Consider the following 22,025-nt stretch of genomic DNA (forward strand, 5'->3'; position numbering starts at 1 on the left):
AGGAACCAAGTAAGCTGTTGAGCATTATAGTCTTGGGAGTTGTCTATATAAGAAAGTTGCATCCGTTTAATTTAAATCAGTTTTTAAATCTACTTGGTTAAACTGGAGCAAACTCCTTTGTTGATACTCTCATTTCAGTTTAAGAGGGGTTATTGCAGTTTAGCTTAAATTGATTCCGATTATAAGTTAAATTAAAATGAGTCTGGTTTAAATGAAAATAAGAGCATACATGCCAGAGGTTTGCACCTGCTTAACTAAATGGGTTTCAAATCACAGCTTTGAATTTTTGGCCATTTTAAAAAAGCTTCCCACGTCCATTCTTTTGGTAAATTTTTGTGGCAAGCTTCTAGGAATCGTTTTGTTTTTGGAAAAAGGAACCAGGAACTTTAAAAGTAATTGTCTGCTGCAATATGCACACAGGGAGCATGCTTAACAAATTAAAGGTACAGTACGCAGAACATACAACGACATCAGTTTTATGGATACAGTCACCGTGTAATTAAGGATAATTTGTTATAAATAACATTCAATTTTTAAAACAATAATCCATGATTCAGTACTTATTGTATTTATCTACTTTGTGCAGTTCTCCCTACTTTGGCAATGAAATCTTGCATTTGCTTCTTGTCCATTTCTGATCACTTTCATGTTATCATGCAATAGCATGCTGCTGAATGTTGGGTTGCAAACATTGTAGAGGATTGCTTATTTGTTTTACAAAACTATTTTCACTGGAATTTGAATACAAAAGTTTAATGGAAACATTTCTATGGTTTTTAAGTATTATAAATGTATATCTATAAAACCTAAAGTTTGCAGCAAATTAGAACTGGCAGTGTCACTTTGATCCTTTTTTTTTTTTTTTTTTTTTAGCCCCGGGTCTAACTATTGTGTATACATACCCAACTATGAAGACCCAATGTTATCAAATGGACTGTCTGCAGTACAGCTCAACCACATTTGGCATCATCTCTGGAATACTGAGTGATGGCATAATGGGAGGAGAACGTGTGCGCCAATGGCCAGGTTGCTGTTTTACAAATATTCAGAATAGGGATCTGCACTAAGAATGCTGTGAAGGATGATTGTGACCCTGTGGAATGAGCAATCAGGTTAGCTGGCAGTTAACATCTGCCTGATCATAACAAGTGTGAATATATGAAATTATCCAGGACAAAATTGTCTGAGAAGAGATTGGGAGACTTTCATCCTGTCCGCTACAGATACGAACAGTTGGGTGGACCGTCGGAATGGTTTAGTTCTTTCTATATAGAAAACTAGAGCCCATCTAACATCCAATGAGTGAAGACATTGTTCATTCCTATTTACATGAGTCTTTGGATAGAAGACAGGTAGGTAAATTGCTTGAATCCCGGTACCAATCACCATCCCCAGTGCCTAGAAAAAGGCATCAAACAGCCTGCCAAAAGGGGGCAATTCTTGACACCAAAGACAGCCAGGCTTGGGGATCAGAGTAGAGTGCTATCTAAGCTAAAGCATTCCCCGGCCTCGGTACAACAGAAGGCAACATCATTGACTTTGGCACCTATGCAGGCACCATCGAGTCTGGTACCAGAAGAGCCTTCTATATCTGCAGCATCACACAGGACCAATACTATCTTGGTACCAACCACACCGGAGGCAATTGCTGCTGCCACAGGAGTGCCACGGGCAATTGCCAGCACACAGGAGTGAACCTGCTGGATTATTTCAACATGTTCTTCGGTACAGTCAAAAGGGAAACCAGATACGCTTGCCACGGTGCAGACCTTGCCATCATGGCCCTGTCAGAAAAATCTCCGGTGACTCAGCGGGGGGTGCGTACATACCTAGAGTGGAATGTGGATGCGCAATCACTCAAAGAAGAACTGCAGTTAGAAGAATTTTAATGGGATTGAAATGGAAGAATTTGGCCAGAGATCTAGAATTGGCCTCAATGCCAACAAATTATCAATGGGCTTATATCAGCTAATCCAACAAAAAGCATTTCTGTGCATCACAGAACAGGCTAGAAGGCACTAGATAAGAATTTTAGACTCAGATGCATGTTGAAGATGCTATTCAAGCTCTCTTCCCTGATGCACATATTAATGGGCTACCTGGTTTTATTAAAAGAGTTTGGGGTGGATCCAAGTGTCAAGATTAATATTACTTTCACGTGACAGAAACATTCACACCATAACAATTCTTATTGGGATCTATCATGTCATCTCAGACTTGTAGAAATTCCCAAGACGATTCTTACAGTGCATGGGAAATCTTCATTAGCCCCTCCCACAGAGGAGAATTTTTAACCTGGAGAATGTGGCCTTCAGAAGTTCATTAACTCTGATCTCTCCACCCATTCAACTTCTTGGGAATCATCTAGAGTGGAATACACATGTGTAATCACTTGAAGAAAAAATGGTTTCCTACCTGTCGTAACTATTGTTCTTCAAGATGTACTGCACATGCCCATTCTCCGCCCTCTCACCCCTCTATATCAGATTTTTCTAGAAAGAAGGAATTGAGGGTCAGCCGGGCACTTGTACTGGTGCTAATGGTGTGCGGCAGCAGAGAGCACTCGACCTGCCCCAGCAGGTAACACTGAGGCAACAATTTCCGGTAACTGTGCATGTGGCATGCACACACCTAAATTGGAATGGATATGTGCAACACATCTCAAAGAACAACGGTTACAAAAGGAAGGTAACCGTTTTTATCTTAATGCTGTTATTTGCTTTTTGAGCCACTACACTCTGGTGCATAAAGCTATTTATTCTGTGGAATATTGTTCAGGTTCAAAGTTCCATGCAGTCTCGGTTTCATTGGTAGGAAGAGAACAACCCTAAAGGATTTCATTTTTAAACTTTATGGTTCATGTTTAATTTTGCAATGAAGCAAATCATAAAATGCATTGTGTCTGTGGTGGATGAAGTATCATATTTCCTTCTCATAAACAAGTAATGATAGCAAGGATTATCATTCCCACCTCATACCATTTATGAGGATTCTAACTGTTGGGCTAGGAGCTAGAAGCACTGATATTTCAGAAAACAGCAGATACATTTGATCATATGCTCATATACTCATTTCCCCTAAGGGTGGAGTTCTGAAGAAAGTTTCAGGCAACTGTTAGTTGATTCATTATTTGTCATGACAAGGAGATTAATAAATGAAGGCTTACAGTTACCCTCTGTTCTACTGTGTTTCATATTGTGTTTTATCACAGAATCCAGGTTTCAAGCTATGGGTTGTTAGGGCACCTCATGCAAAATTAGAAGTAGAAACTGCTATCTGGTTATAATGAGGCACCTGAATCATTTTCACTCACCAGGGTATAAATTCAAACAAAATATTTTGTGTATAAAGACATTCCATTGTGTCTTATTTTTGTTTAAATCATCCAATTCATTTTTGCAGTGTGTAGTCATTCAAAAGATAGAGATGACCTCAGTCCTCCATTGTTTGATGATTTTCTCTTTGGGACAGCCCACTCTTGCATATTACTAGTAGCTTTTTGAAAGGGGGCCGGTTGGAGTTCCTTTAGTGGAGGGGAAAAAAAGAAAGAGTCTTTATTGTTGTGTTTATGACATTTTTGGGACCATGCTGGATTCTGTCTTGCCTTACTCAAAAGAAGTTCTGTTGGCACAAATAACTAAGTCTAAAATGTAATGGTATTGCAAGTGTAAACCATGGTGCAGTAGATTATTTGAACTTTATAAAATCATTTATTACAATCAGTCAGTTGTTGTCTTTCCCACAACAGCTATGGAGCACTGTTGGAAGGATGTTGTTATTTTAGGTGAAACAATAAAGACATCCATAATTCCTAAATGGATTAAAAAGAGGGCAGTAATCTTGAATAGTTCTTATCTTAGATGGTCTCTTCCAATGCACCTGTAATTTAGAGAATTTTCTACTGCTAAGCAACGGTAGAAAACTTCAGCAGTTTCAAATGAAGCAACTACTGAAAAGAAATTTGCTGAAAGACTGATTTGGCTTCATAATTTTGCAAGCTAATTTTCTTTCAGATTTGGTGACCTTATCAGCCAAGCAGTTGGACAGTAGGTTTTGGCAGATTGGCAGGTGGAATTCAGGTAAGGTTAGGAGTTATGTCAGACCACGTGAGAAGAACTAAGGTGAAGATAAATGTTATGATGGTAATGATTTATTTGTTTGTATAGTAGTAGCACCTAGGGACCCCAATCGTAAATCAAGACATCATTGTGAGAGGCACTCTGCAAACACAGAACAAAAAGACAAGGCTCTTCTAAGAATTATAGGAATATGAGCCTGTCATTTTCCAAAGTAATACCTTAAAGAGAACAGTCCGGTCGGCAGCGCAGCAGGGCTAAGGCAGGCTCCCTGCCTACCCTAGCTCTGTGTGGCTCCTGAAAGCAGCTGCTAGGTCCTTGCGGCCCCTAGGCGCATGGGTGGCAGGGAGGCTCCGTGCACTACCCCAGCCCTGAGGGCCGGCTCCACAGCTCCCATTGGCTGGGCACCGCGACCAATGGGAGCTGTGGGAGTGGTGCCTGTGGGCATGAGGGCAGCATGCGGAGCCTCACTGGCCGCTTCCTGGGAGCAGTGGTAAGTGCCGCTGGGACCCTGCACCCTCCCACATACCCCCTGCCCCAGCCCTGAGCCCCCTCCTGAATCTCTCATTTCTGGCCTCACCCAGAGCCCGTATTCTCCCCCCCCCCCAGCACCTCAACCTCCTGCCCCAGCCCAGATGGCCGTCCCGCACCCCAAACCCCTCATCCCTAGCTTTACCCTAGAGCCTACACCCCCATCCAGAGCCCGCACCTTCTTCCACACTCTGAAAACCTTGGCCCCAGCCCAGAGCCTCCTCCTGCACCCTGAACCCCTCATTTCTGGCTTCAGCTGGAGCCTGTACCCCCCAACACCCCTGCCCCAGCCTGTATCCCTCTCCAGCACCCCAAACCCCTCATCCCTGGCCCCACCCCAGAGCCCTCACCCCCCTCCCATATCCCAACCCCCTGACCCCGCTCAATGAAAGTGAGTGAGGGTGGGAGAGAGCGAGCGATGGAGGGAGGGAGGGGGGGCTGGGGTGTTCCTTTTGTGGGATTAGAAAGTTGCCAACCCTTAAGGCGTCATGGTGTATGGGTAGCATGGTAGCTACCCATACACCATGTGTGAGATATGTGACACCCTACACATAGAGTATAATGTTCATTTTGGACTGAGCAGTTTCTCTATTAGTTACTAGTATTAATTTATAAAGCATTGATTGCAAAAGCCTTCACTGTTACTGTTTGCTGGCTTGTATAATTGGGCGGGGCGGAGAGGGGAAGGCAGTCCTGAGTGAATGGGGGGAGGGAGTGGTGGGTACATGCCAGATGAGTTGCCTGTATACCTAAGTATCTTACAGTAGCACGTGTGCACTCCTAGGGGATTAGAAGACAAAGGTCTCCTGCCAAAGGTGCAGGCCAATAGAGGGCGGGGTGGGGCCTGTTTGTAAGGGTCGGCCCGTCTGGCTATGGGACTGTGTGTGCAGACGAGATAATGGGTAAACTCTCTCTCTGGAAGACAAAAAAACCCTCCACAACTGAGTAATATGAAATAATCAAGACCTGCCCCTTCCTCTTCCCCCCCCCTCGGTGGGAAAGGAGTGGGGAGTTCCTGCCTTGCATTAGTTTGGTCAGACAAAGCGTGGGTAGAGGGGAGTCACCCGTCGGGGGTGGGGGTGTGAATCCAGTGGACGGAGGGCGGAAGGGGGGCCTCTTGCGTCAGTGCGGGATCGCAGGAGGAGAACGGAGGGAGAAAGTGCAGGGACAAGAGGAGAGAAGCGGGAAGACGCGAACGGGGAAGGGGGATTCAGAGGAGCGGAGTCTCTCTCTGCGGGGGCTTCTCAGCACGGCGCGGTCCGCTCTAGGGTGTCTCCAGCCCGGGCTGCTCCCCGCTCAGGCGCCAGTCCCCAGCCAGGCGCGGGGCGCTCCAGCTCCTGCCCTGCCGGCCGCAATGGGGCTGCGCCCGGGACCCGTCGCGCCCCTGGGCTGGGCACTGGCGCTCCTCCTGTCTCTGGCCGGCGGGCTCAGCGAGGCCACCCCGCACTTGAGGTACAACCGGCCGGGCGCCAGGAGCAAGTAAGTGCGTCTCCCTCCTGCGTGCGCTGGGCAAGCGGGAGGGTCCCAGCTGCGGCTCCCGGGGCTGACTGACCCCCTCTCGGCCCCGGTCTCCGCCGCAACTCCAGAGGCAGAGCTGTGGGGGCGGGAGGCTCCCCGGGAGTCCCCTTTAGTCTGGGGGTTCGAGATGCTGCGAGACCCTCTGCCTGCAGCGGGGAGAGCCAGAGCGAGAGGAATGTAAAGTCCCAACGCTTGAAATGGCTGCAGGAGTGCTGCGGGGTGGATGCTGACACTTCGCTCAGGGCGCCCAAAGAGCTGGTCATAGGCTTGTGCTAGAGGACACGGAGAAGGTTTTATGAGTTACAGTCACGCAGGGCTGTCTCCTGACTGGTGCTTTTGTTCTACACTTGACATGCCACTGGTTTAATAATCTTTATTGTTTGCCCCTTTAACTGTGCATTTGTCCTGCTTTTTGTCACTCTCTCCCAGGAACTGGTGTGCCTACATAGTGAACAAGAACGTGAGCTGCTCTGTGCTGGATGGAACTGAACAGTTTATTCAGGCGCAGTACAAATGTGCCTGGAACCAGTTTCCCTGTTCACCAACCCCAGTGTAAGTAAGAGAGGCGGAGATTTCTGGGTGGGGAACCATTGGGTCATCAGTAAATCATTTCCACATCTAGTGAGAACACAACAGCTAACAAGCTTTATATCACCAGAGCTCAGATGGTCAGTGGGATTTTTAAAGTTTGGGATCTCTCTCTGGGTATTGCGGGACAACGTGTATAATTTTCTAGCCGCTGAGTACTGAGCAATAGCTTCGTTCGTGATTTACTATCTTTTTTATTACAAACATAAGGCAGCTGAAACAAATTAGAGCCACATTGAGTATTCTGTTGTGAGATCATGCAATAAGTTAGTTGTACATTGCTAAAACAAATCAAGGAAATTACTTGCAAAAGTCTGAACTGTCCATTGATAATTGATTTGGTGCTTATGTCATTCTAGTGTTATCTAGTCGGGGTGAATATGCATGCTGTACTTCAACTTTTGTGGAAAGAGTGCAAGCACCTGCTGAGAGTACAGTTACACACCTTGGCCTAGAATCATGGGTGCACTCCAGCTGTTTCGCTCCATTCCAGTGGTACAAAGCAATCATAAACCTGGCTAAAGCTGGCTTTACAGTTGCTTTGCATTGCTGGAACAGTGTACTGGTAAATGTGGGCCAATATCTTTATAATTTATAGATTCTTAAATTGTCCAGCATAGACAGGAGTTTGTTTGTTTTTGCTTTTTGTTTTTGAATAAAGCTAGCGCATTATGCACTAAGGCATGGTTCTGTAGTACGTATTTTATGTTAGGTAAGGCATTGTGGTCCATTGGACAGGGCACTGGAGTAGGAGTCAGGAGACTAGGGTTCTATTCATAGCGCTGCCACTCACCTGTTGTGTGACTGGGGAAAATCACTTTACAGGGCTTCAGTTTCCATATCTGTAAAACAGTGATAATGGTACTTACCCTCTTCTGCAAAGGAATTTGAGATCCACAGACAATAAGCTCTGTTTAGGTCTGATCCAACTCCTACTAAAGTCAATAGATTCCTATTGACTTTAATGGATATTGGATCAGACACTAAATGAGCTAAATTTTATTGTTATAAATAGAAAAACAAAAACCGTTTGTATATATTTCTGAACAGACATGAGCGAATGAAGTATGTGGCTGATACTGCAAGGACCTGAGCCCCTCCTGCGATGGGCTCAGACCACTCAGCTCTCGTTTACATCTATGGGATCTGAGGACGCTCCTTGCCTCACAGGGGCCTGAGACAATTAATTTTGCATATTTGGTGTTTGTAAGACTTTTTGGCAACAAACAAACAAAAAAAAAGGTACCTTCTTTTTTATATAAACATTGGCCACTTGAGACAAATCATGGGAGACTCCCCAGAGACACAGCTGAATAACCCTGTCTGGGTCATTTCCGATGTTGTTTCTTTTCATAGTATTTAACTGCCCATTTTAGAGTTGTGACACTGAAGTGGACAAATAAAGATTGGGCAAAGTATATCCTTGTTTATTAATGGTGCCTGTCACTACTTCTGAGTGACAAACCTATCAGGAAGTTATATATGGTGAGCCAGGTTCTAAAATATTGACACTGAATATCTGATAAGGTATACTGGAGGTGTCCATTTTAAAGGAAATTAGATCTTCCTAATTGCAAATCTTTATTTCCTGAATCTGACTTGCTTTATATTGGTGAAGATAAACATTATCTTCTGGATAACTAGAGTTGGAATTACAAAGCATATTTTTATTTTTAATATAAGGTATACTATATAAAAGTATCTTTCAAGTTTCATATGCATTCAGGTGTATATTAGTATGGCAGCAGTGTGACTATAAAAACTGGGTGAATATTTTTTAAATAACTCAAAATATAAGTTCTGTAATCTTGGAAGTTTGCTGTGTGCCCAAAACTCTATGATATTAGGAGAATCTATTATTGTTAATATTGATCTATCACTCACTGTGTGCTAGTTTCCTTCAGGATAGAGAATAAGAAAGGAAAATGCACTGAAGAGTTTGCAATCTATGTCCTTGATCCTGCAAACAATTATGCACATGAATAACTTTAACTTTACTCACATGAGTAGTCTCATGAAACTCAATGGAACTACTCATGCAAATAAAGTTACTCATATATGTAAGTGTTTTAAGGTTCAGGACCCAAACATAGACGAGACAGTAGGAGGACTGGGAGAAGGGTTATAACAAACAAGTAAAACCATTGAGCCAAAGTTCTCTGTAATTATTTTTCTTATTTCCTTTACAAATTTACAGATAGAGGACTAAATCATGAAGTAAATGGGCCAAATTCTGGTCAAATAGAGTAACTGGGATCTGAATCAGGTATACAACTTGTTACCTGTGTTGTAGATGTGTGCCTTTTGTTATTAATGTTGATCTATGACAATCACTGATATGTCAGACTGACTTTCTGTATCCAACTTTAAAAACTGACTATGCCCCTTCCTATTATGAGGATTCTCACCTGTTCCATGAAATGTGACTATGTGTCTTTCATTCGTAATAAGCTGAGCAATAAATTGCTAAGAACTGATACCCTTCAAATAGAAGCTCTTCATCATTTTAATGCTAAATATTAAATAGCATTTGAAATTTGCCATTTACTTCTAGTTAGATCAACATCGTGTCCACAGTGCTTTTTTGATATTTAGATGATCTATGTTACATATAAAAATATTTTGATGAAACAAAGCTGTGCATTATATATTGTGTATATAACGGTCTTAAATATCAGGTGCTTACCCGAACAGAGGATATTCCATACATACGAGAATATATGTATTATGGATATTAATTACAATGACAGTGAACTACTCTATAGAAATACGAATTCCAGTGACCAAACCCAGCACCATGTGAATTCATGAACTCATTTTTAATCACCTCTTACCCATTAGCCCTATTAAAAAATGTTTGTTTAAATAAAAAAAAAAAAAAAAAAAAAAAGGCTGTTGAATTACTGCATTGCTAGGAAATTTTAAGTGTAACAACTTTAAAAACAAGATGTACACCTCTACCTTGATATAACGCTGTCCTTGGGAGCCAAAAAATCTTACCGCGTTATAGGTGAAACCACGTTATATCGAACTTGCTTTGATCTGCCGGAGTGCGCAGCCCCCTCACCCCCCAGAGCACTGCTTTACCGCGTTATATTTGAATTGGTGTTATATCGGGTCACGTTATATTGGGGTAGAGGTGTATTTGCTTAAATTGTAAGTTAAAATTCAGTAATTGCAGTAGGATCTCATTATTTAAGTATCTTTTGATATGTATTGGGGCCCAATCCTACAGTCTTTCCCTGAAAAGTTAGTGGGAGTTTTTTCTGAATAAGATTCTAGGATCTATATGAGCAGATGCTTGGAGTCTGAGAAGTCAGAAGAGAGAAGGAAGAAAAACCAGAAGGGCTCTTTGAAGTATTTTCTGTCCTTGGAGAGAGATTTGATTTATTTTTCTTAAACTATGACCAGCCCCGGAGAGAGGGGGAAAAAACAAACAAACAAACTTTTGCTGTTGTTGGGAAGTGGGAGTGTACTTATGCAAAAGTGTTCATGTGTTTACTTACCCACGCTCAAATATGTTTATAATTTAAAAAATCACTAATGTGTACAAATAACTGATCATCCTGTACTACCTTATTTTTAATTTATTTATTTTACTTTTTCACTTTCCATTGTGCATTCACTCTCTTTGGTTTCTTATTGAAGGGTTACTCATGAGAGTTGGGTTGATATCATTATTATATATTTTAATATAATTATTATAAGAAAACTATATTGGCCTTCTGGCAAATAACAAGTGTAGTATAGTATCAATATAATCTTCTATCTGAGGATTATGGGCTTGATCCTACAAATATCTATCCATGTGAATAACTCTACTCATGTAACTAGTCCCATTGATTTCTGTGGTTCGCCTCTTGGGAATAGAGTTATTCATGTGCTTAAGTGTTTACTGGGTCAGACTATATGTTCTTACCTGGGGGGGGTGGGGGGGAGTGAATTTAATGATTTTAACTGGTCTTTTTCATCTTTAACTTCTGTGATCAACATATAATAAACAGGGAGACAGATTATTCCACTAGATTGCAAGTAATTAGAACACAGACAGGAAAAATGACAAATTGTCTAAAAATAAATATGACTAAACAAACATTTAAATAAATATTTACAAATTGACCCATTAAACAAGTATTTTTGAGCCTATTGTTTTTACGTATATTTATCACTATAAATAAATCTAATTCCAGAATAATCACAGCGTGATAAACACCAACATTTGAATAAAGCATAGACAGAATTATATAAAACAAAAGACAGTGAAATACCCATAAACTCTAATCATTAGTATATGTAATTGTAAAGGCTGGGAGACCAACCTATAAATAGCATCAGACAAAGTGTGATAATAAAAACATTCCAGGTAAAGATGTAAACATTATTTTATTTAATGTGGGGAAAAAAGACTATTCGGGTGCTCCCTTTAGAAAGAAAACAGTAGACCAGATCCTTGGTATAAATTGGTATCACTGGTTGTTATCCACATTTTTTTTTCTGGAATCCATGCAGCAGTTTCAGTCCCTGTTCCTTACATAGAGGGTACTATAATGGGGTTCAATCCTGCCCAGAGTGGAGCGCTCTGGCTCCAATCCAGCATAGCACTTAAGCATATGCTTAACTTTCAGCTGTTGGCAGCCCCATGGTAATCAATGGGACTACTTGAGGGTTGAAAGTTTAGCATGTGCTTAAGTGTTATGCTGGATCATAGCCAGAGTACTCTGCCCTGGGCAGGATCAAGCCCAGGGTACAATAGTCCTTGATCAGGGTCTAAGTGGGTCTCTGGCTTTCAGAAGTCAATATCACATAAGAAAAACCCTTGAAAACACAGACACTATGTTAAGTACAAAAGGGGAAAACTGAGGACTATTGTGTATTTCCCCCTAAATATCAAGAAAGGAGGTTTTTGTTTTGTTTTTAAAGAGAGGGTATCTTGTGTGGGACAGAAATCTCTCTGTACAGGCTTCTGCTAGCTGACTATATGGAGAGTTTAGCCTAAGGAGGGGGACGTTGAAAGCATAAGAAAACTTTAATAACATATTTGAGTTTTCAAGACAGCTGGGTGTGGTGAACTTGTCTGGCTGTGTGTCTCTGAGCCTAATATTGTGTATCTCTGACTATGCACACCGCAAACAACACTGCCTTTCTTCTCTGAAACTTGGATAGGAATTTTCATTTCATACATCATTCATAGCTTGTTGCAATAGTTCCAAAAATTTCACAAACTCTCCCTCAACTCACATTATTACAAATATTGCAGTTGATATTTGTCTGCTTTTTCATGAGTTGAAAATTGCACTGATTGGAGGTCTGGGGCTTCTTCTATTAAGTGCCAGACCAGTTCCAAAGGAGTATTGCTGGTCCAGAGGACCACTGACCAATTTAAGGTCTGATATTCAATAAACCACCAGAACAATAGAGGAATGCTCTACATCACTGCCAGGTTTCCCATAATGGAGAATATTCCTCAGTTCCCCTTGTGGTCCTCAAGATATCAGACCTTCATATAACGTTCTGATAACAACTTGCCTTTTTTCTCCCCTCCCTCCCCCCCACACTTCTGACCTGTTTCAATTCAGGGGTCGGCAATGTGTCCATACACAGACACAAGTGTCCGTGCTAAATATGTTGAGGTCCGTGGGGGTGCTCACCTCAGGCGGCTCTCCACAAGCGGCTCCCCATCCCTGCTGTTGCTGGCGGAGGCGCGGCCAGGTGTCAGGCAGCTCTGCAGGGACGCTGCCTCCATCCCCAGTCCCTGAGTGCTGTCTCTGCAGCTCCCAGCCCATTGGTTGGGAACCGCGGCCAATGGGAGCTGCGGGGGAGCTGCCTGCAGACGGTGCAGCGCGCAGTCACCTGGCCATGCCTCCATGTAGGAGCCAGGGGGAGGGGACGATGATATGCAGCTGCTTCCTGGAGCGCGCGCACACACACACACACCGTCCCTGCACCCCACCCCCCTGCCCCAGCCCTGATCCCCCTCCTGCTCTCCGAACCCCTTGGTCCCAGCCTGGAGCTACCTCCTACACCCCAAACCCCTCATCCCAAGCCCCACCCCAGAGCCTGAATCCCCAGCTGGAGCCCTCCCACACGCCAACCCCCTGCTCCAGCCTGGAGCCCCCTCCCACACCCTGAACCCCTCATTTCTGGCTCCATCCCGGAATCTGCACTCCCAGACCAAAGCCCATACCCCCTCCCATACTCCAACCCCCTGCCTCAGCCCAGAGCCCCCTCCTGGCCCCCCGCCAATGTCTGTCACTTAGTCCGGTAATTTTGTCAAGTGCCCATTGCACAATATGGTGGTGCTCACGCCTGATTCGAGTGCATGCTGCCTTGAGAAATGTTAGCTCTAGAAACAATGCTGTAGTTCATTCTGAAAGCTTAGAATCCCAGCTTTTAAATAGTGCAAACTATGAAATCTCTCAGTGCTAGTGCTTCATGAGAATATTGGTTGTGTTCCTGAATTCAACATTTATCTTCCATATATATTCTTTAACATTCTGTGAAAGTTTCTCTACAAATATTCTTGCTGGGAAACTTATTCATGGAGAGCAAAGACAAGAAAGCTGCAAACACAGATTAAGCAAATTCATTTTTTATTCACAGTTCTGATAACGTCCACTCCTGCTGACGTGTTAGACACTGTCACTAGAGGACAGGTAAAAATAATCTTCTGATAAAATATTGTAACATAAGTGAGGAAATCATCCTGTGAAAAACTGCAGTAGTAATTAGCAGGACCAAATGCCTCTGGTCCTCCTTGCTTTTGTGAACAAGTTTAAAAAACGATGAGGTAGCATGGACCAACATGAAATCTTGCTGCAGAAGTTATGTGGGGAGGCTTCCCAGCTCGCCGAGCTCTGGTCAAGTGAAAAAATTCTCTAAGTTCTATCTGTGCTATTCTAACACCAACCAGAGTATTGCTTTCTCAGCTGTAGAGAAAGGTAGATTAAATGATAATGACCTAAGCCAGATGAAGGGAGAGCAATAACTCTGGTTCAAGCACAGAGCATTTTGTAGAGAAAAATGAGTGCAACAGCAGTGAAAATATGTTATTGTCCCAGTGTCTCCTCCCTCAAAATGCTTCAGCTGCTGCTAATAGCAGAAAGTCAAAATCAAGCAACTTTGCCAGGTCTGGTGCGAATTCCAACTCCAGTCCATCTGTAGAACACATCACATGTTCATGCTTTACCTGGCCTGAGTTGGCAGGGGGAATCTCTTAGGAAGACATTTCAAAATCCTGTTAAACATGTGTCCTTTCTACTCAGTGCTCTGCTTTAATCTCTTCTTAAATTTCCTTGGTGATCTGTAGGGTAGCCACTCCCATTGATGCTTTTTACCTTTCTTCCTGCCCATCACAGTGCTCTGTTCACACTGCTGCCTTGCTCCTACACTTTGCATCTCTCCTACTCCCATCTTCCTCCTCTGACTTCTGATTTTCCCTCATCCTTTGCAGTGTATCCTGGCCTGAACACACAGCTCTTATCTCCCCACTTTGCCAGTTGCCCTCCATAGTTCCAGTTCCCAGGAAATTGTAAACTGGGGTCTGATTTTTCTCTCTCACAACTTTTATGCCATTGACCTCACCTGAGATACTCCAGTCTAAAAGGAGAATCTGATGCAGAATCTGGGATTATGAAGTGAAAACAGAGTTGACTAACCATTTGCTGTTAATGTAATCAATGGTTAACGTATTACAATTAGGGCTGTCAAGTGATTAAAAAATGAATAGCAATTAATCGTGCAATTAAAAAAATAACAGAATACAATTTATTTACATATTTTGGATGTTTTCTACATTTTCAAATATATTGATTTCAATTATCACACAGAATACAAAGTGTACGGTGCTCAATTGATTTTTGATTCTTTTTTTACAGTGCAAATATTTGTAAAGTTTTGTTTATGAAAGTTGAACTTACAAATGTAGAATTATGTACAAAAAAAACAGCATTCAAAAATAAAACAATGTAAAACTTTAGAACCTGCAAGTCCACTCAGTTCTACTTCTTGTTCAGCCAATCACTCAATCAAGTTTTTTTTTTTTTTTTACATTTGCAGGAGATAATGCTGCCTGTTTCTTGTTTTCAATGTCACCTGAAAGTGAGAACAGGCGTTTGCATGGCATTGTTGTAGCTGGCGTCACAAGATATTTATGTGCCAGAAGTCCTAAAGATTCATATGTCACTTCAGGCTTCAACCACAATTCCAGAGGATATGCATCCATGCTGCTGATGGGTTCTGCTTGATAACAATCCAAAGCTGTGTGGACAGATGCATGTTTATTTTCATCATCTGAGTCAGATGCCACCAACAAAGGGTTGATTTTCTTTTTTGGTGGTTCGGGTTCTGTAGTTTCCACTTGGGAGTGTTGCTGTTTTAAGACTTCTGAAAGTATGCTCCACACCTCATCCTTCTCAGATTTTGGAATAAACTTCAGATTCTTAAACCTTGGGTTGAGTGCTGTAGATATCTTTAGAAATCTCACATTGGTACCTTCTTTGCTTTTTGTCAAACCTTCAGTGAAAGCGTTCTTAAAACAAACATGTGCTGGGTCATCATCTGAGACTGCTGTAACATGAAATGTATGGCAGAATGCAGGTAAAACAAAGCAGGAAACATACAATTCTCCCCCGAGGAGTTCAGTCACAAATTTTAATTAACACATTATTTTTTTAACAAGCATCATCAGCATAGAAGCATGTCCTCTGGAACGGTGGTCGAAGCATGAAGAGACATATGAATGCTTAGCATATCTGGCACGTAAATATCTTGCAATGCCGGCTACAAAAGTGCCATGCGAACACCTGTTCTCGCTTTCAGGTGACGTTGTAAATAAGAAGCAGGCAGCATTATCTCCCATAATTGTAAACTTGTTTGTCTTAGCGATTGACTGAACAAGAAGTATGACTAAGTGGACTTATAAGCTCTAAAGTTTTACGTTGTTTTGTTACGGAGTGCTGTTATGTAACACAAATAAGCTACATTTGTACTATGGTACAGTACTAGTATGAGGTGAACTGAAAAATATTTATTTTGTTCTTTTCACAGTGCAAATATTTGTAATCAAAAGTAATATAAAGTGAGCACTGTGCACTTTGTATTTTGTGTTGTAATTGAAATCAATATATTTGAAAATGTAGAAAAACATCCAAAAATAAATTTCAATTGGTATTCTATTGTTTAACAGTGTGGTTAAAACTATGATTAATCACAATAATTTTTTTAATCTCGATTAATTTTTTTTAGTTAATCACGTGAGTTAACGGCGATTAATCGACAGCCCTAATTACAATACAATGTTGACTTACCAGCATTTTCCCAACCCCTTTTTTCTGTTTTCTTATTATTAGAAGTATTTAGGTTTCTTGTTTGTTTTGAAGTACCAACCTAGTGCTGATCTGGCAGCATGTGATTTATTGGTATTTGACATTGTTTATCTTGCTGGCATAAAAGTAGAAGGAAGCAACCATAGAGGAAGCATGGGACTGGAAGTCATGAGATCCAGGTTCTATTCCGAGCTGTTCCATAGACTAGCTGTGTGATTAGGGACATGTTACTGAACTAGATTCTGTGGGTATATCTACATTTCAGGTGTAATTCCCAGCTCAAGTAGACATACCTGCGCTCACTCTGATTGAGCTAGTGCACTAAAAATAGAGTGTAGCCACAGCAGTGAGAGGGGCTAGCCGCCTTGAGTCTGAACCCATCTGAGACTCTAGAGGATATGTGATATATCACTGGGAAATGAAAACACTGATGTGGCTGTAGATGCAATATTTTAGATAGTACAGTACTTTGGCTTATTTTTCCCCTTCTCTGCCTGTGTTGCAGAACTCAGTGTAATGGATGAGTTAAATTCCATGGGTGAAACTCTGGCCCCATTAAAGTCAATGGCAAAACTCCCATTGGCTTCAAGGAAGCCAGGATTTTGGAAAATGAATGATTTCATGATACTGGACATTTTAAATGCAATGGATTCTGTAACTAAAAGTGGAATTTAAGGGTGTGGTACTGAGAATATTTAAATGTTTTTCTCTTCTAACAATGCCCCATAATCCACCTGTCCCTTACAAGAGAAACAAGCATCCTGAAGTGATATCAGGCTAGAGTCTCAGCTGCACCTAGCTTCAGAGTGGCATAGAGGAGTGGAGCTATATTGAGTGGGATTCTCTGTCCTGCCCCTAGCACAGTTTAGAGTGTTCAGAGGCTGCTGTAATTTGTGCTAGTTAGCAATGAGTGAGTAGGGCTCTACCAATTTCACAGTCCATTTTGGTCAATTTCATGGTCATAGGATTTTAAAAATTGTATATTTCATGATTTCAGCTACTTACATCTGAAATTCACTGTGTTGTAATTGTAGGGGTCCTGACCCAAAAAGGAGTCGTGGGGGATTGCAAGGTTATTGTAGGGGTGTGTGTGGTACTGCAGTGCTACCCTTACTTCTGCGCTGCTGCTGGTGGCAGCGCTGCCTTCAGAGTGGTGCAGCTGCACCACTGCAGTCTTTTAAGTGTAGACAAGCCGCTAAGGTGCAGATGTGCTACATTTAAACTGTTTTTCCTGCCAAGTTCCCATAAATGTTCATCAGTTTGTTTGGCCAATAAGTATTTATTCAAGACTTAGCTAGTCTGGGCAATAGTTGTACACACACATCTTTCATTGATTTTAATGGTAGTTGTGCATGTATGAAGATTGTAAGATTGATTCCTAAATACTGTTTTTGGCTTCCTCTTTCTTCCTTTTGTTTCACTGTGCCAGTGTTCATAGCAGTGCCTGATCATAGCTGTATGATCACTGGAATTTTGTTTGGGAGGATATTGCCAATGCCAGGCATTGATCAAGTGTGTAAAAGTAATGGCACATTTAATTCTGATTTACAGCCATCTATTTTTCATTTTCTATCTTCACTTGCTAGAGGGAAACTATTTTATTCAGCAAGTAACTCCCTATCCTTCCTCCTCACCTCCCCGCCCAGCACGTGTTCTATCTTTTTATATATTAAGTTAGGAACTGGAAATAAAAATAGCAACCTAATACAGTAAACAGTGCCAGAAATAGAAAGACAATTATTTCTTTAGTACATTCAGTAAAAAGAACCTTGATTTTTTTCCCCTAATATCAGACCAAAAAACTGATTCTTTTTCAAATTATGTTTATTTGGTTCTTTTTCTTTGTTAATGGCATTTTAACACATACTGTAGTCTAGATTTACTCCTAACTTTACAGCTCTCTCTCTCTACACATTTATGCTTTCAGCAAGTTAGTCAGTCTTCCTGCCCCCAAAATATTTTTCTGTTTTTAAAATATATTTGCATTATATGCACACAGTTATTTACCAGCATATAGAACAATAAAAGCCGTCTTTTTAGTTTTCAGAATTAAAAGTTTTTAAGAATAAAAAAACCTAAGAATTAAGCTGGATTTTGAGACCCACAAGAACCAATTCTTTGGGAATTTGAGAAGGTGAGGAGAGCTTGAAGTGATGGAAGTCCCCAAAAATAACATTGGGGGCCCCAAACCCCTAAATCCAGCCATCCTAGGAATTCACAAAAGAATTTAAACCATTGTAGTATATGCTTTTGGAATAAACTCCTACTTTATTAAGACACTTCATATTTTTCTAAAATCAAACTACAAATGCTGTAGAATGGTGGTGAGTTGTATCATAAAGCATCTTGTCTGGGTGAAATCTTGACTCCATTAAAATCAATGGAAAACTTTAATTGACTTCAGTGGATCCAAGGTATTCCCTACCATTTGTAGCAGTACTGTACATGAACTCTCCTCATCCTTGTGCTGCCAGCTGAAGGTATTAAGGGGTGGCTGCTCTGACCTCCCCATCAGTTTCTTCTCACTGGCTGTGGTTGGTAGTTGGGGAATGTGTGAGCTTCTCATATTCTCTTCCCTTTGTCCCTCTAGAAAGCTTTTTAGAAAAAATTTATTGTAAATATTTTTTAATTAGCAGTAGTTATTGTTAGTGGTACTGTACTTGTTTTTTTTTTTTTCCCTAAAAAATTTCCTTGTTTTTATAGTGTTTTCTTTGAGATTTTGGATACAGGGGTGTGCCTAAATCCCCAACTTTTGAAGCACTGTTCTGGCTCTAACATGTCCATGCCAGTCAGCAATCCTCACCCCTGCTGTTTAAAGTGTTTGGCAGAAGGTCACTTTGAGGCATAAGTGCCTTATTTGTAGGGGGATTAAGACCAGGACTAAGTAGTTGAGGGAAGTTTGCCTTTCATCCTGATGAAAGCAGCTTCACACCCTCATTTGATTGCACCCTGTTCTAGCCAGAAGAAAGCTGCCACTTTTTGAGAGCTAGATTCCCTACAGATTCTCACAAGAAGAAGACTTCTGGTAGGAGCTCCCTGGTACTGCATTCTAGCAATGTACAGTCATTGACTCTGGATCCTCATGTGGTAGCATGTAGACCAACTCTGTTGGGACCTTCAGCAGCATTGACTTCCTCTGCAATACACGCTGCTGTATCGGTATCAACGAAGTCTGAGGTGTACACCATGACAGGGATCTTTTGTCGGTGCTGAACTCGTCCGTTACAGGATGAGATCCAGGTACCGATTATTCCTTCCGTACAGGTACTGGTACTGGGATCTTGCTTGGCACCTGTACATCTGATATCTTTGGGAACTGAGCCTTTGGTCGTACCCTCAGGGTCTGGGCTCTGTGGTGCAACAGTCTAAGTGAACATTCCCTTCAGCAGAGAAGCCTTGGATAATTCTTCCGCTACCATCCTCTGAATGCTAGTTCAGGTCCCGGTTTCTGGCTACTCTGCCCTATACTGTGCCACCTTGGCATTTCAGTGTTGACTTTTCTTTGGATACAGATGTGGATCCTACATATCGAGATCTCATTATAGGAGATATCAACTGTCTCCTTATTCTTCATGGCACAGGTCAAGGTTCCAGCACAGTGATTCTTACAGAAGCATATCTAGATAGATATATGCGTTGGGGTTGGGCTCTGGTACCATATCAAGTACAGCAGTGGCCTTGCTGGAATCTATCGTGGTGGTGGTGGGGGTGTCTTTGGGACTCCAGATCATCTTGTCCTCAACACTGCTTTACTAAGTCCCTATCCAGGCACTCTACTCTGTCTGATACCGCTCTCTCTACTGACACTGGTACCCAACAGCTGAGGGAGGTTATCCCTGTGGATTCTGATCCACCTGCTACTGAGGTTAAGCAGACACTAGACAGACTGACACTTCACTGTCTCTACTCAACACTTCTTCTTCATCAGATAAGGCAACCATTTCAAAATCATCTTCCCCAGTTCTGGATGATTACAGAATGTGCCAGCAACTGTTGAAAAGCGAGGCCACATTCCTAGGTTTCGAAATTGAGTTGTACAGGATAATCCACACAAACTGGTTGCATTCTGCAGGACCTGCTAGCGTGGCTATGCCTATTAATGAGGCTATCTTAGGGCTCCCCAGACTTCTTTGGCAAACTCCCTCTTCTCTGCCAGAAGAACAGAGAAGAGGTACTATCAAGTTCCATCTCTGGGACATGAGTACTTTGACTCACATCCCAACCCAGGTTCTCTGGTGGTGGCGGCCATGGATGAGAAAGTGAGGCGGGGCATTTTAAGTCTATTCCCAAAGATAAAGATGCAAAAAAGCTGGATTTATTTAGATGTACAGTTCAGAATTGCAAACCATCAGCCCTTCTTAGCCCACAGTGATTACTCCATCTGGGACCCCATATTAAAATTTGAGGACAAGCTGCCAGCTGATGTCAAAGAGGAATACAAAGCTCTTATAAATGAAGGCCACCTGGCTGCAAAATCATCTTTACAGGCTCTGCTCTAAAGATGGTGATTTGGCTGCTCGGGTGATGGCTACAGCGTTTTGCTTCTTGGCTTCAGTCGTTGTGCGTGCCATCAGAAGTCCCACAAACAAATGAGGACTTGCCTTTTGAGGGCCCAAATTTGTTTTTAAAAAAGGCAGATGGAAATCTGCATTCTCTTAAAGATTCTGAGGCAGCCACAACTGTGAAATCTTTGGGCATTTATACTCCAACCCTAAGAGAAAGCAGTTTCACCCTCAAGTCCAACAAGAGGTATCTTTCATCCATTAAGACAATCTGACCAATCCCAGAGACACCATAAGTCTCAGGGGATGAGACCTCCTCCTTCACCTTCTGCTAATGCAAACAACTTGTAGCATCCAAACAGTCTGGTTGATGCCTTGGTTGAGGCCAGTGAACCACTCCGTATGATTTCTCCTCCCTTTGGCAGCAAGCTATCCTAGTTTCTAAGTCAGGGGTGGGCATACTTTTTGGCTCGAGGGCCACATCGGGGAATAGAAATTGTATGGTGGGCCATGAATGCTCACAGAATTGGGGTTGGGGTGAGGGAGGGGGTGAGGGCTCTGGTTGGGGGTGCAGGCTCTGGGGTGGGACTGGGGGTGAGTTTGGGGTATAGCAGGGTGCTTTGGGCTGGGACCAAGGGGTTCGGAGGGCGGGAGGGAGATCAGGAGCACGTAGGAGCCGGAGTGGGGCCATGCCGTGGCCTCCGGGAGCCGCATGGTGCGGCCCTGACCCTGCGCCCCAGCTGGAGCAGGGCTGAGCCGCGTGGTGTGGCACCTGACCCAGTGTCCTGGCTGGAGTGGGGCTGAGCCGTGTGGTGCGGCCCCTGACCCATCTTAACACGTAGTTTGCCCACCCCTGTTCTAAGTGCTTGTACCTGCATTGCAACAGATTTGATGGGTTCTAAGCATGGTGGACCTGGGATATACCCTACAATTCACGTCTCTTCCCTGCTTCCCATTCCCACTCCCTATCTCTTTTCAGGGACCATTCTCATGAGAATGTACTAATCCCAGAAGTTCAGTCTGTACTGCAATTAGGAGCTGCAGAGGAAGTACCTCCTCAGCATCAGGGAAAGAGATTCTATTCCCATTATTTTCTCATTCCAGAGTTCAAGGGAGGCCTCAGGCCTGTCTGAGATCTGCAAGACCTCAGCAAATACATAAAAAATATAGTTTTGCATGGTTACCTTAGCATCTATTATCCCATTCCATCCCTAGACCCCAATGACTAATTCTCTGCCTTCAACTTAAAGGATGCCTACTTTCATGTGGCCATTCACCAGAGTCACAGGAGGTTCTTAAGATTAATTGTAGCAGATGTTTATTATCAGTTACTGACAGGGCTTAATTTGTAATGAAAGAGATGCCAGGGCTCAGGCAATTTGGTGCTGGGGTTAAAGCAATTTTTTTTACATTCATAACTGATGCAGCAAGCACAGCGGTGCCGGGGCTATGAACTGCCAAGCCTAGAGGTGCTGGGCCTCACCCCT

The 22,025-nt window shown here is 42.5% G+C and overlaps 1 protein-coding gene across 1 annotated transcript in view; it reads left to right on the forward strand.

Annotated features, from left to right (window-relative positions):
• Window positions 1-5,767: 5,767 nt before the first annotated feature.
• The window catches only part of EMILIN2 (elastin microfibril interfacer 2), a 61,044-nt gene continuing 44,786 nt past the window's right edge, over window positions 5,768-22,025 (forward strand). Inside the window, exons 1-2 of the mRNA XM_054020595.1 lie at window positions 5,768-6,086; window positions 6,555-6,677. Coding sequence (XP_053876570.1) covers window positions 5,962-6,086; window positions 6,555-6,677 — 248 coding nt within the window. The 5' untranslated portion in view covers window positions 5,768-5,961. The remainder of the gene's footprint in view (window positions 6,087-6,554; window positions 6,678-22,025) is intronic.

This window comes from Malaclemys terrapin, chromosome 2 (genome assembly GCF_027887155.1).
Source record: "Malaclemys terrapin pileata isolate rMalTer1 chromosome 2, rMalTer1.hap1, whole genome shotgun sequence".
Classification (NCBI taxonomy): Eukaryota; Metazoa; Chordata; order Testudines; family Emydidae; genus Malaclemys; species Malaclemys terrapin.